The sequence below is a fragment of the Calidris pugnax genome, unplaced genomic scaffold (genome assembly GCF_001431845.1).
Source record: "Calidris pugnax isolate Ruff unplaced genomic scaffold, ASM143184v1 scaffold121, whole genome shotgun sequence".
In the NCBI taxonomy this organism is placed as follows: domain Eukaryota; kingdom Metazoa; phylum Chordata; class Aves; order Charadriiformes; family Scolopacidae; genus Calidris; species Calidris pugnax.
In genome coordinates this window covers 414,655-430,197 of record NW_015090884.1, presented here as the reverse complement: position 1 = coordinate 430,197, position 15,543 = coordinate 414,655, and the positions used below count along the sequence as shown (strand labels likewise).

Sequence of the window (15,543 nt, the reverse complement as noted above, 5' to 3'; positions counted from 1 at the left end):
CTCAGCTTTTTTATTTTACCATACCTTTTGAGTCAGCTAACGACAGAACTAATTAGACAAAAAGCAGATATAATAGCACTAGGTATACCATAACAGCATCTTCTGCCATCTGGAAGATGTTATTGCAAATGTGCCACAACTCCAAACAAAAGGATGATTTTTTTTTTGGTTTCTACCTCACCCCTCTCCCTCCACGCTAGCGGAATTCTTTTCCAAGATAAGAACTTCCCAAATCACACAATCACAGAATCTTCTAGGTTGGAAGGGACCTTAAAGATCATCTTGTCCAACCATCAACCTAATTTTGACAAAAATAGACACCCACACAACAAACAAGAAGCATCACCATCACTAAACCATATCTCCCAGCACTACATCAACCTGTCTTTTGAACACCTCCAGGGATGGTGCCTCAACCACCTCCCTGGGCAGCCCATTCCAATGCCTGATAACCCTTTCAGTGAAAAAATTTTTCCTAATATCCAGCCTGAACCTCCCCTGGAGTAACTTGAGGCCATTTCCTCTCGTCCTGTCGCCTGTGACTTGAGAGAAGAGACCGACCCCCACCTCTCTACACCCTCCTTTCAGGGAGTTGTAGAGAGCAATAAGGTCTCCCCTCAGCCTCCTCTTCTCCAGGCTGAATAACCCCAGCTCCCTCAGCCTCTCCTCATAAGATTTGTGCTCCAGACCCCTCACCATCTTTGTTGCCCTTCTCTGAACCCGCTCCAGCACCTCAATGTCTTTTTTGTGGTGGGGGGCCCAAAACTGGACACAGTACTTGAGGTGAGGTCTCACCAGTGCCGAGTACAGGGGGACAATCACCTCTCGGGCCCTACTCCCCACACTGCTCCTGATACAGGCCAGGATACCATTGGCCTTCTTGGCCACCTGGGCACACTGCTGGCTCATGTTCAGCCGACAGTCGACCAACACCCCCAGGTCCTTTTCTGCCAGGCAGCTCCAGCCACTCTGCCCCCAGCCTGTAGTGCTGCCTGGGGTTGTTGTGACCCAAGGGCAGGACCCGACACTTGGCCTTGTTGAACCTCATCCCATTGGTCTTGGCCCATTGATCCAGCCTGTCGAGATCTCTCTGCAGAGCCTCTCTACCCTCCAGCAGGTTGACACTGTCACCCAGCTTGTCACCTGTGAACTTACTGAGGGTGCACTTGATCCCCTCGTCCAGATCATTGATAAAGATGTAAAAGAGAACTGGCCCCAGTACCGAATCCTGTGGGGCACCACTCGTGACTGGACACCAGCTGGATTTAACTCCATTCACCACCACTCTCTGGGCCCATCCCTCCAGCCAGTTTTTAACCCAGCAGAGGGTATTCCCATCCAAGCCATGGGCAGCCAGTTTCTCCAGGAGGATACTGTGGAACACTGTATCGAAGGCCTTGCTAAAGTCCACATGCCAAAATACACGACAGCTAACTTAAAGAAAAAAAAAAAGCATTTTACAAACTAAAAGAGCGGTGAGGAAGACTTCATTGATTGTATACTATTTTCAAATACAAAGCATTTATCCCAAGAAGTCTCAGCAATGAGTACAGCGCTGAGAGATGCATCTCTAAGACACTGGTGATAACATTTTGAAGGCTCACAGCTGGTTTTTACCAGAGTGGTGCCCACTCTGAGCCCTTGTAACATAAAAGCTGCCTCTTCAAAGACATTTGTCTGTACAGTGAGAATGAAGTATTTTTTTCGAAGTCTGTTTTCTTCCACCCTTCCCTTCCCTTCTTCTTGTCTAAACTTTGTTCAACCATTTCTTCCCATCACCTACTGCACTCTCCCAAATCTCTAACATCAAGGATCCCCAAACCTTTCTATACTGAAAAACAACATTTTTAATACAGTTCAACTCCCCAAAATGCTCGTAAGGCATTTCCTACACACAAAATGACTCAGTCGATGCACAAATTGTCTTAACACTACTCGAGTCAATCAAGCAGTCTAGTAAAAAACACACAAGCATTGCTTGGATTTACCTTCTTTTTCTACGAACTAATTTAATGCTGTCTGGGAACAGGTATCAGGTCTTCCAATATGTTTTCACCGCAGCTTAAAGGGCTCTGAGTGCAGTCCTTGGATGAACAGGGAGAAATACTAAAGCTTCTCAGCTGAAAGCAGTGCTCTGTGAATCCACTGACTGCACTTCAATCACTGCACGCCTAAAGAATTCCTGAGCCATTACGTGCAACTGGAGCCTAGGAGTGATTTTACATCAATACATACAGCCTAATGCAAATACTGACCCTTGGGAACATGACACTGGATTTGGGGATTTATCTACGGTGGGGACATTTATGAAAACGTTTTCAAATGGTTCCTTCTCAATTCAATGTAAAATAAATCCGTATCTGAAGCAGGGAACTCGGTTTGATGATTTAAGCTGACTTGACCACACCCGACCTGGAGTACTGTGTGCAGGTCTGGAGCCCTCAATATAAGGACAGGGACCTGACAGAGAGGGTCCAGAGGAGGGCCACAAGGATGATCAGGGGGATGGAGCACCTCTGCTACGAGGACAGGCTGAGGGAGCTGGGGTTGTTCAGCCTGGAGAAGAGGAGGCTCCGGGGAGACCTAATAGCGGCCTTCCAGTACCTGAAGGGGGCCTACAGGAAGGCTGGGGAGAACCTGTTTAGAAAGGCCTGCAGTGACAGGACGAGGGGAAATGGCTTCAAGCTGGAGGGGAACAGATTTAGACTGGAGATTAGGAGAGGGTTCTTCACTGTGAGGGTGGTGGAGCACTGGAACAAGTTGCCCAGGTAGGCGGTTGAGGCCCCTTCCCTGGAGATATTCAAGGTGAGCCTCGACGAGGCCCTGGGCAACCTGGTCTAGTTGGGGGTGTCCCTGCTGACTGCGGGGAGGGGGGACTAGATGACCTTTGGAGGTCCCTTCCAGCCTGGGCAATTCTATGACTCTATGATTTTATGACCAATTTTTAGTGAGACAAAGATCACTACTTGGAATTAATTCTGCAGCGTCGGTAACGAGGCAGGTTACGTTGTCACTTCCACGCACAGTTAGATACTGGACATGCCTTCAACTGACAGACAATTTTGCTGCTGTTCATCACAATTTACTGCAATTTCTACAGGAGTCTTTTAATGCTTCCGCAACAACTCAAATATCTAAATATTTTCTTTCTTTCTTCTTGTCTACACTGTTTGTTGCAAAGAAGGAGAATGAAGTAGCAAATCTTTCTCTTTGATACTCAGAACCCAGACAGGCCTTGGCTAATCCCATATATCAAATTAACTTCAAAAGATTTGAAGAAACACATACGAACACAGTGGATTCCCTACATCTTCTTTCTGATTGTGAAAATCGTTTCCTGTATTTTAACAAAAGGATAGTACTGGGGTACTAGGTTACTACCCCAGTTACTACCAGTAAAATTACTTGGGATAACGAGCTTTTTAGCTTTTCATAACATCAAAAAAAAGATCCGATTCTTACAACACAAAATACTTCAGGCTGATACTGATACTTAATAAAAACAACACACAAACCAACAAGTCAGTTGTTAAATATGTGCAATGACATGATAATAAGGAAGGAAAAAAAGGTTCTTTGTTAAGAACAGCGGAGGCAGGTAAAGACCACTTCACTTCTAAAATATTTTAGTATTTTAAATTGCTTTAGCTCATGTCTTCACAAAAAATCATGTAGATTATGACACATTTGAGGAAGCAACCTGTATTTTTCTGATTCAAACTCAAAAGAGAAAGTAAACACCACACCCAATACTGGATTGATTTCAATCATGGCATTGCACAAACAGATTTTTTTTTTCTTTTTACAATTTTAATGTTGCTAGAACAGGAAAAGATTGGCAACAGCTCAACGCTCCACAAAAGCATACAATGATGAGTATTTACAATATAATATAAAATGTACAGCAAAAATAAAATTACTTCGAAAACAATTTAGAATCATAGAATGATTCTAAATTTATACACAATTTATACACAGTTCTCTTCTTATAAATACTCTTGAGCCTAAATACGCACTAAAAAAACCTCCAATAAAATTTATCCTTTCAAAGTATTCAATAGGTACTTGATTTACTTGCCACAGCACAACATTTAAAATTTGAGAAAAGAAGGCAGAAAACCTTGTGTAGGTGCTTCTTCGCCCTTTTTGGTGTCTTCATCTTCTATGCTTGGGCTTTCACGTGATGAATTCTCCTGCTGAGAACTGTTGTTTTTCAACAGGGCAGGATCAATTTGTGCTTTCAAGAGCTCAAGGGTCTCGGCGAGCTCATTGCGGTTTCTAGATGACAGGAGAAAAAACAGAGTGTCTGATAAGCCACTTACTCACCCCAAAGGGATTCATAAAAAATAAACAAACGCCACCTGCTGAAATGAATCCTGCCCTGAAAACCTGACATATGACCATAGTGAAATGCCTGTCCCACCAGAGTGGTTGCAACTTAGCTGTCAGAAACCTTCCAATTTATGTACACCAAAATAAAAATCACTTTTTTGGAAGGACCTTTTGACTCAAGTTCTGTCTGGATCCAAGCTGCCACTATCATTCTTTTATTTATTATCCTCTTAACCGCTCCTCACTGCTTTTTCTTTGCAAGGAGGTTGTAGAGAGGTGGGTGTTGGCCTCTTCTCCCAAGGGAATAATGACAGGACCAGAGGAAATGGTATAAAGCTGTGGCAGGGGAGGTTTAGATTAGATATTAGGAAGAATTACTTTACTGAGAGGTTGGTCAGGCACTGGAACAGCCTGCCCAGGGAGGTGGTGGAGCCACCATCCCTGGAGGTATTTAAGAAATGTGTAGACGTGGCTCTTCAGGGCATGCTCTAGTGCCTGAGATTGTTGGTTTGTGTCTGTTTATGGGTTTGGTTGTGTGTTAGTTTTTTGTTCTTATTGTTTTTTGTTTAGGTGGGGTTTTTTTTTGTTTTTTGTTTTGTTGTTGTTTTTTGTTTTGGTGGGGGTTTTTTTGGTGGAACTCGATGATCTCAAAGGTCCCTTCAAACCATGAAGATTCTGTGATTCTGTGAGAGGAAATACATGTAGTTTTCTGCTCATGCACCAAAAAAGCAACAGTATCATTCGAGTCAAATTTTCTAAAGCAATTAAGACATTTTCTGCAAATACCACAGAATCACAGAATGCTATGGGGTTGAAAGGGACCTCTGGAGATCATCTAGTCCAACTCCCCTGCTAAAGTAAGTCCACCCAGAGCAGGTTGCACAGGAACGTGTCCAGGGGGGTTTTGAAGGTCTCCAGAGAAGGAGACTCCACCATCTCTCTGGGCAGCCTCTTCCAGGGCTCTGCCACCCTCAAAGGAATGAAGTTCCTCCTCATGTTTAGGTGGAACTTCTTAGATTCAAGTGTGTGCCTGTTTCCTCGTGTCCTGTCCCTGGGCACCATGAAAAAAGACTGGCCCCATCCTCCTGACACCCTCCCTTTAAGTATTTATAGGTATTGATCAGATCCCCCCTCAGCCTTCTCTTCTCCAGACTAAAAAGACCCAAGTCCCTCAGCTTCTCCTCGTGAGACAGATGCTCCAGGCCCCTCATCATCTTCGTGGTCCTCTGCTGTACCCTCTCCAGCAGTTCCCTGTCCTTCTGGAACTGAGGAGCCCAGAACTGGTCCCAGTTCTCCAGATGGGGCCTCAAAAGGGTAGAGCAGTGGGGGAGACCTCCCTCCACCTGCTGGCCGCGCTCTTCTTGATGCACCCCAGTATGCCATTGGCCTTCTTGGCCACAAGGGCACATTGTTAGCTCATGGTCACCCTCTTGTCCACCAGGACCCATCCTAAGCAAAATGTAGCAAACAACAGTCATGGGCATCCTGTTGTCCACCAGGACCCATCCTAAGCACATGTAGCAAACAACACAAAGATACCTAGAAAACTCCAGCTACTTGAGTTATTACAGTGAGAAAATGTGCCTCTCTATGCATGTGAGTCTCAGCGCACTCTAACTCCTTATTTGAACTAGAAATCTACCTACAAAAAACAACACCCTGATGTATAATGAATTTAAGCGATGATTAAACAGAGTCGTAGTTTTTGTAATAGACCATAATAATCAGGCTCTCGCATTTCCTTATTCAAAGTCACCCTTCAGCAATTTGTTTTGCCCACGTTTAAAGAACAAAAAAACGAAGCCTGGAAGGGCAACCACCCCAAGACAAGGCATCTCACAGGTGTAAAACCGTTTCAGATTTTACAGCTCATTACTGTGTTTCCCTGTCGTGTGGAGCGTCAGAATTTTCCCCTAATTTCTTCTGCTTTTAGCACCGATCTCTGGAGTCTATAACGCATGAAGAGAGATAAACACCACACAGCTTGATTGGTTTGTTCAGGTACATTCACTTTATCCACCTACAACAGCTGTTGAAATTTGGTAGTAACACTGATCATTTTATGGCCCGTTGATAGTGGTTTTAACAGTTTTGTATGACTCCCTTGGTTACTAAACTCATGGATGTGTAAATAAAACAGAATAAAACAGAAAAAAAACAACCCATAATTTGACTTTTTTTTTTTTTTTAAGATCTATTTTTACATTTCTATGTACTTTTGAAGTCAGAGTTGATTCTGGTGAGTCCGGTTTAAAACCCACTTGGAACTAACCAAAATTAAAAAAAAAAAGAAGTTTACATAAAGTAAAAATGGATATAGCAGATATGAAAATGATTTCAAACTAATTGTTTTTCCAGTAAGAAAGACCTTATATACTTTGCATAGAATAGGATAATGAAAAACAAAATATCATAGAAACATAGAATGGTTCAGGTTGGAAGGGAGCTTAAAGATCATGGAGTTCCAACCCCCCTGCCATGGGCAGGGACACCTCCCACTAGACCAGGTTGCTCAATATGTAACAAGAATTACAAAACCCCATAAATTTGAAGCTAAAATATTATAAAAATATTAAGAGACCAATCTGCAGCAACTGAGGCACTGAGCCACGTATATATGACATGCTGCATCGTCACGCACCTCATCGGCAGTGATCTATAAGCCAAATTTTACTCCAGAGGATTTTTCTTGCTTATTTATACTGTCAACATTTTTGTCGTTCCATGAAGTAAAAATTGCAATGTAATTCCCCCAAAAACAAAACTTGTAATTGCCTTAATAGAGCAGAAGTTAAAGAAAGAAGAGTCCTTCAGGGCCATTGTCCTCTCAGTACCCTTTCCATATATCCACTGTAGCTTGATTAAGCAGAAAGCAAATTACACATTGGCTATTACCAACAAATCAGTGAATTATTTCTCTATGTGGTTTTTCCCCTAAAACACACACATGAAGGCAGAAAATCCCACTGCCATGAATCCTACTCTGTGAGAAACGGAGATTTATTGAAATAAATTTCTAAAGCTCAGTCACAAACAGCAAAACCCCTACAAAATAATAAGAAAAAAATGACAAAACCAACCAAACAAAAAAGTGGAATACCTAACAATGCACTTCCACGTGGATCCATCCTGGTCATCCTGTTCTTCTATGTACATCCTGACGTTATGCTCCTGATCCAGCTGATACCAATACATCAGCCCGTCCTTGTCTCGACCGATGGGCTGCAGACGCATGGCATCGGCATCCTCCTCGTTAATTATATTCTTAAACTTTAGATTGTCATCGAACTGACATTCACAGAGATACTGAAAAAGGGAGAAAGTAGAGAGGCTGTTAAAACATCAAAATATAAACAGAAAGAAGAAAATTATCGGTGTGATTTGGGACTTCTTTTTAAGCCTCTCTACAAGATCCAGGAGTGAGCTATAGCTGCTGGGGTTTTTTTCCAGACCATGCTGTTTTTAAATGAGACACAATTTTTAATTGGTTTTTTTCCTGGCCAGCTTAGAAAGTTTATTTTTAATTATTTTTTTTTTACATACTACAAATGGTCTTATTCTCCAATAAAAAAAAAACAACAAACAGAACCTGGAACCAGTTTTCTCAAGACTTGAAAAGCCGAAGTCCCACCTTTGCCTTTGGAATTCAGATCAGCTGATCTAATTGCAAGCTAATCAACATTTTTAAAAGTGTATCACACAGGCAAATAGCTACTGACAGTAAGTACAACACAATTTTCATACAAAGTGTGAAAAATACACAGAGTGTTACATTCAGTTTGGGCCCAACCCACTACCATGAGCACCCTGCCGGTTACCAGATCAGCTCCACATTTGAGGCATCTCCTTATGGTTCGGTCAAGCTAAATTTGCAAAATGTTGAAGTGATTGAGAAAGTAAAATATCCAAGATACTTAAGGGAATATGGAAAAAGTCATTCAGAAACTCAGCGGATGAACGCGTACCTTCAGAATCCCCAGTTTGCATTCAACACTCATTTCTAGGTATCCTTTTTTTTCCATCTCCCAAGCCCAAGTGCTGTTGAATTCTTGGCATATCTGTCAAAATAAAATAAGATTTCTAGGGTTAGTGGTTAAAAGCAACTTTTTATTAATAGTACCTTACTGCAGCAACAATTGTACATGATCTCTGCAGGATTGCAGGTCAGAAAACCTCACAAAAAAGATGAAAAATAAAACTGGGATAGGTTGGGAAGCACCAGCAAATCTCCACGGAAGAGTGTATCATCCAGGTCCTGGTCACCACCAACTTCTCTAAACCTCTTGATCTCGGAACTGGGAAGGGATCCTTGTCTTTTGCTGTGCAAAGATCTTCCATTTTTCTATTTCTGACTTGCCTGTTTAGAATATAAATTCCCAAAAGTAGATGTGATTTCTTATTCCGTGCCTTTACAGCATTTAGCATGTAAGCTCCCAAGCTCTCCTGGGAACGTTAAGTCCTACAACTGTAATGCAGATGATGAATGCAACTGATATTCACTCCACGCTGTGGAATTATTATTCTTTAGAAAACGCTAAATATTTTGGCCTCGAGCCATTTGATAAATATTTCAACAGACTCTAAGTAGAGCCAATTTCAATTTACTTGAAGCAAATGAATTCAGTGACAACAATCTGGGGAAAAAAAAAAAACAACCCAAAACACGAAAAAAATCATGGGCAGTAGAGGATAAATAGATTGAATCAGCAGGAGCTCCAATAATAACAGTGGAGAAGGAATTCCCTCAACTCCTAAACAACTCAGAAGTGCTTACGACAACTCTCATGAACAGAGAGGAGCTGTTTATCAACTGAGGAGACATTGTGGGATCTCCAGTCAGTGGGACTCTTCTAGGGGAAATGCCTGTTAAAAGGAGCTTCAGTCCAGATCATTTTTGAAGTCCCAGCGTTAAATCACGACTCCCCAAATTAGCACACAAAGTCTGCATGGAAGCAAATCCCTGCTGAAAAGACTCAATCAAACTCAATCCTCAACACAGGAAGAACATGGACCTGTTGGAACGGTCCAGAGGAGGGTCACGAAAATGATCTGAAGGCTGGAGCCCCTCTCCTATGAAGACAGGCTGCGAGAGTTGTGGTTGTTCAGCCTGGAGAAGAGAAGGCTCCAGGGAGACCTTATAATGACCTTCCAGTCCCTAAAGGGGCTCCAAGAGAGATGGGGAGGGACTCTTGATCAGGAGTGGAGCCATAGGAGGAGGGGTGATGTTTTTAAATTGAAAGAGGTGATATTTAGATTGGATACTAGGAAGAAATTCTTTCCTTTGAGGGTGGTGAGAGCCTGGCCCTGGTTGCCCAGAGAAGCTGTGGCTGCTCCATCCCTGGAGGTGTTCAAGGCCAGGCTGGATGGGGCTTTGAGCAACCTGGTCTAGTGGGAGGTGTCCCTGCCCAGGGCATGGGGTTGGAACTCTTTAAGGTGCCTTCCAACCCAAACCATTCCATGATTCTCTGAAAACAGTGTAGGCTTCCATCACCTAATTATTATTAAACACAAGATATGGTCGCTCAGCTCCTAAAAAACTTGTAAATCACATCTGAAAAACACAGAAAACTGTATCCAGAAACAGCAGCAAAACCAACCCTAAATTTTATGTTAGAGTCCCTTCCAGTCCCTAAAGGGGCTCCAGGAGAGATGGGGAGGGACTCTTGATCAGGAGTGGAGCCATAGGAGGAGGGGTGATGTTTTTAAATTGAAAGAGGTGATATTTAGATTGGATACTAGGAAGAAATTCTTTCCTTTGAGGGTGGTGAGAGCCTGGCCCTGGTTGCCCAGAGAAGCTGTGGCTGCTCCATCCCTGGAGGTGTTCAAGGCCAGGCTGGATGGGGCTTTGAGCAACCTGGTCTAGTGGGAGGTGTCCCTGCCCAGGGCATGGGGTTGGAACTCTTTAAGGTGCCTTCCAACCCAAACCATTCCATGATTCTCTGAAAACAGTGTAGGCTTCCATCACCTAATTATTATTAAACACAAGATATGGTCGCTCAGCTCCTAAAAAACTTGTAAATCACATCTGAAAAACACAGAAAACTGTATCCAGAAACAGCAGCAAAACCAACCCTAAATTTTATGTTAGAGTCCCTTCCAGTCCCTAAAGGGGCTCCAGGAGAGATGGGGAGGGACTCTTGATCAGGGAGGGGAGCCACAGGACAAGGGGGAATGGTTTTAAACTGAAAGAGGGGAGATTTAGATGAGATTTCAGGAAGAAATTCTTTGCTGTGAGGGTGGTGAGACACTGGCCCCAGATGCCCGGAGAAGCTGTGGCTGCCCCATCCCTGGAAGTGTTCAAGGTTGGACGGGGCTTTGAGCAACCTGGTCTGGTGGGAGGTGTCCCTGCCCATGGCAGGGGGTTGGAACTTGATCTTTAAGGTCTCTTCCAACCCAAACCATTCTATGATTCAGTGTGTTCAGAATACGCCAATTTCGGGTTGAAGGTCCCAGACTGATCAGTCCAGAGAAATCTTATCTGTACAAAACCGCAAAATATGTTTGCCAATGGTCAAGTTAAAGCATTTTGTCAGGAGCCAGCGCAGCTGGAATTAATTCATCTACATGTTTTTCAAAAAACATCTAAGCTGGACAGTTCTTCTTAGTTGCTCATATGTTTAGGACAAGTCACTTCTTTACCTCAGTCATATATGACCACAGAATGACCATATTTGCACAGAAAAAACAGATTCCTTGAGGCCTACATCCATTTTTTTCCAAAAAAGACTAGTGTGTATGGTGATGAGTCAGCTTGGGCAGTTCCACATCAGAAGTGGGAAGGGAAAGAGCTCTCAAACTGCCATGTTCACTTCCTATCCCGAAATATATTCACAGAATCAAAGAATAGTAGGAGTTGGAAGGGACCTCTGGAGATCATCTAGTCCAACCACCCTACCAAGGCAGGTCCACCCAGAGCAGGCTGCACAGGAACGTGTCCAGGGGGGTTTTGAATGTCTCCAGAGAAGGAGACTCCACCACCTCTCTGGGCAGCCTCTTCCAGGGCTCTGCCACCCTCAATGTGAAGAAGTTCCTCCTCATGTTTAGATGGAACTTCTTACATTCAAGTTTGTGCCCATTTCCTCTTGTCCTGTCAAAATGGCCACATCTAGAACACATCAAACCCTGTTTTATCAAAGTAAAATATTAGTAGTTTCTAACAAAGGAAACTCAGGTCAAAATGAGCTCTTAGAGCACATCAACAACAAGTCAGACAATTCTGTGGGCATCTAGGAAGAATGGTCTCAACGGTTCTACACCTTTTCAGCTTTTCCTGCCTTTTGTGGCATTTCCCAATACTCTTCAATGTGCTTCTAAATTAATTATACCCCTTTGAAACGGGGGCAATATTAGCATGCCTCTCTAGTTAGTTATATTCAAATTCCTTTGTTCTTCAAGGCTGCTTTGAACCACTGGCTGGAATAAGCTTCAAGTTAACTCTGGAGACCGTTAAATGAAGCAGAATTTATTACCGCTTACTTGGTCTTAACAGGAGCATGTGGGAGGGCTTCCTCACCACTTTCCCATCCTTTCAATGCCTGCTGAAGGAAGATTTTCCAAACTACTCCCTCAAAAACATGTTTTCTGTCTGTTTTCTGCTTACCACACTGCTGGTAAGTGGCTTCAGTAGGATACATCACTAGTCAAGAGTTGGCTTTTCTCAGCTTGCTGCTTCTCAGTATATTAAGGAATTTAACACAATTCAGTAAGAACAGCACTTGGTAATGTACAAAGTACATAAAAGTTACATAAATTATTACATTATTATTTTACAGCATCACCATAAAGACTTGACACCCAGTTAAGAGGTTAGACTTAACCCAAGGCCCTTCAGGAGGTCATTTCCTGACACACTCCCAGCCCTAAAAACATCATCACCTTCAAACTACACCAACCTCAAGTCGAATCCCTGCCCCTGTAAAGCTTTTACGTGGCACTTAAGGGGGCAAAACTGCAACTGCATTTGCCAAGTGCCATCATTTGTGTCATTGTTATTACCATAATGTTCTTATTTCTAAAGATGTGATTGTGGCTCTACAGACAATACACCAAGACTACATTTTTGGGGATTAAAAGGCATACAAAATGTACCCAGAGCAGAAACGGTAACCTATTAATTTTGCATATATGCATATTCTTGTTTTGTGAAGCAGTGTAAAACTCTTTAAACTGAGCATGTAAGGTGCCAACAATGGCATAGCCACAATTAAAACACCAATAGGGAATTATGTAAAATGATGGGATGCTCTCTTTTTCCTGATGCATAACTCCATTTTCATTTTAGCTGTGCCATTCTGAGCGCGCATCGCTGCGATGCTTTCATTTATTATTATTTACCTCTCAGCAGGTCCAGAGAGGTAATTCTTCCACTTTACTCTGCTCTGGTGAGACCTCACCTGGAGTATTGTGTGCAGGTCTGGAGGCCTCAATATAAGAAGGACATGGACCTGATGGAGAGGGTCCAGAGGAGGGCCATGAGGATGATCAGGGGGATGGAGCACCTCTGCTACGAGGACAGGCTGAGGGAGCTGGGGCTGTTCAGCCTGAAGAAGAGGAGGCTCCGGGGAGACCTAATAGCAGCCTTCCAGTACCTGAAGGGAGCCTACAGGAAGGCTGGGGGGAAGCTGTTTACAAAGGCCTGCAAAGCAAAGAAGAGGGGCGATGGCTTCAAGCTGGAGGGGAACAGATTTAGACTGGAGATTAGGAGAGGGTTCTTCACTGTGAGGGTGGTGGAGCACTGGAACCAGGGAGGTGGTTGAGGCCCCATTCAAGGAGAGGCTCGACGAGGCCCTGGGCAACCTGGTCTGTTTGGGGGTGTCCCTGCTGACTGTAGGGAGGTCAGACTAGATGACCTTTGGAGGTCCCTTCCGGCCTGGACAACTCTATGACTCTATGACTCTATTAACACATGCTACAAGAACTCTGTAGGGTTAGTCCCTGTATGAATACAGACTAAATCACAATAATTAAATCATATTCAGAGAATTGATACAAAAACAAATTATTACTGTGGAAATCTCTCTGCTCAATTTAGCCCGTTTGCAGGCCACTAAATCTCCTTCTTTATTTAGGGTCTTAATGCTTAAAAAAAAGTATTTCACTGCCAGGTGTGAAAGTGTATGATCTTTTGCATGAAGAAAATATTGCCTGTTTTCAGAGATTTATTTTTTTTTACCCAGGCAGATCAAAAGATAAACTGGGATGTTACACAACTGAGGTCTGGGCATACACATGGATGTTGGCCACAACAGCCCGAGGTCGACTATAATTCATCCCAGGAACTGCTGACACACCAGCTCATCCCAACCCGTACTCCAGCACGGCAGAAGAACACACCGCGCGTATCGTACCTTGATCAAATATTTTTCCCATCTGTCTGCTGTGACAGACTTCCCAATCTTTCTCATCAGTTTCAAGTGAAGCTCCACCAATTCTTTTGGATCTGCAGTATCGAGAGAGAGAGAGAGAGAGAAAGAAAAAAAAAAGTTATGAAGTCTGGTGCAAATATACTTCAATGCTAAACACTGAAACACTGTGACAAATTGAGAAATTTTATTAAAATACAGTAACTTAAAGCCTGATGAAGAGCAGCCCCGCAACTGAGAGACAAAAGAAGGTTAATTTAATCACGTGGGTCATTTTTAGATTTATATTTACGACGCTCATCCTTTGCCCTTCCTTAAACTCAAGAAAACAGACCTCAGTGATAAATATGTAAAAATTTTGGCAGCATTAAAACAACAACTGGACAGGAACTAGACCAGGCAAACACCTACAGAAATACCACCGTGAGCAGCACACCTGCAGCTGCCTCCAGAAACTCCAAAGCCGCCTGGAATATCATTGAATCCAAACTATTTTTGGCTGGGCACGTGGCACAGGAGAAAAGTCCCAGGAACTTCATCCTCACAGATATAGCTTTGCCACGTACTTATTCGCTTTTGCACCAGGGGGACAGAGAGGGGACTCCAGATTTGGGGCTTGATGCTCCAGAGCCATCACAGAATCCAAGTTTTCCAACCCAATTTTACTTATCTCTTAGTGAACGTCCCTCAATACAACTTAAACCGTCTGGTCTGAGCTCACATCTGTGATTTATAAATCAATCTGGCACCACCAAGTGGCAAATTTGCAGAACATCAATTTTATAAGCTAGAGAGCAGTATAACCTTTCGAAAATATGCAACTGATAATTATTAAAGCAACTCTACACGCCCAGCGACGCGAGCTCTGTCAGTTGTAATTTGTTGAATAAAAGTTAAAGAAATGAGCTTTTCAAGTATTTATATTTCTATGCTCTTTGCATACAGTTTTATTTTCTGCAAGCATTTTCATTACTCTGTGCACACACGCTTTAAAAGTTTAAAACCCAACAATGTTAATGACCATAATTTATCATTTTTCTGCTGGTCCAGTAAAATCACACGGGATAAAGAGCTGGGACACCAAATGTGGTTGTTCTAAACTAGACATTACTGAGATGCTACTTCTTTATACAACATTTGAGGATCTGTCTGAATCTTTTCAATATTTAACTTCAATTCACCAAACTGGTATTTGGCTTTCAGACAAACACGTCTATTTTCAGGTGAATGCAGGGAGTTGGTGAAATACCAGTTTGATGAAAATGTTCATGTCATTTCAGAAGCAGATCATCTCTCCTGGTTCACAATCAGAAATTTAACACATCAACTCACTTCTTCAGTAAATACACAAAGTAGCAGCCTGGTACCCAAAAAAAGACCTTCTTTAAATGTGAAATAATTCATTATCAACTTCAAAATAGCCCTAATTTCTTTCCTCTTTTATTCCATTCATAGTTTCCATTACCATTGCATATTGAAAAAAACTAACATCTCCTCCTTCCTTGGTTATTCTGGAAAATAGATGCATTTCATCCTTGTAAACTACCACATATTTTTAAAGGCATAAGATCAAAGGTCTTAACCCCGATCGGCACCGAGCGCTTGGCACCAACAAAATTAAGCACAAAGCACTTTATACCCATGAGCAAATCTATCAAAGTCAACTCGCACAATTAAACCTCAGCTTGTCTTTGTGTCACGTGGAACTGAGCCAAAAGTATTCAAAAAATCTTACTGGATCAAAGCTCTCGTTCTGCATCTTTTTGTTTGTTTGTTTGTTTTTAAGCAGATCTCTTTTTAATGGTTATATACTGATTTGAAACCCCATTTAAAGATACACGGGTGATTT

The 15,543-nt window shown here is 42.6% G+C and overlaps 1 protein-coding gene across 1 annotated transcript in view; it reads right to left on the bottom strand.

The window, feature by feature from the left end:
- RSF1 (remodeling and spacing factor 1) overlaps positions 1 to 15,543 on the bottom strand; it is a 92,418-nt gene that overhangs the window by 32,916 nt on the left and 43,959 nt on the right. Inside the window, exons 2-5 of the mRNA XM_014947104.1 lie at positions 13,680 to 13,771; positions 8,298 to 8,390; positions 7,433 to 7,638; positions 4,121 to 4,278 (exon numbers count right to left, since the gene is read on the bottom strand). Coding sequence (XP_014802590.1) covers positions 4,121 to 4,278; positions 7,433 to 7,638; positions 8,298 to 8,390; positions 13,680 to 13,736 — 514 coding nt within the window. The 5' untranslated portion in view covers positions 13,737 to 13,771. The remainder of the gene's footprint in view (positions 1 to 4,120; positions 4,279 to 7,432; positions 7,639 to 8,297; positions 8,391 to 13,679; positions 13,772 to 15,543) is intronic.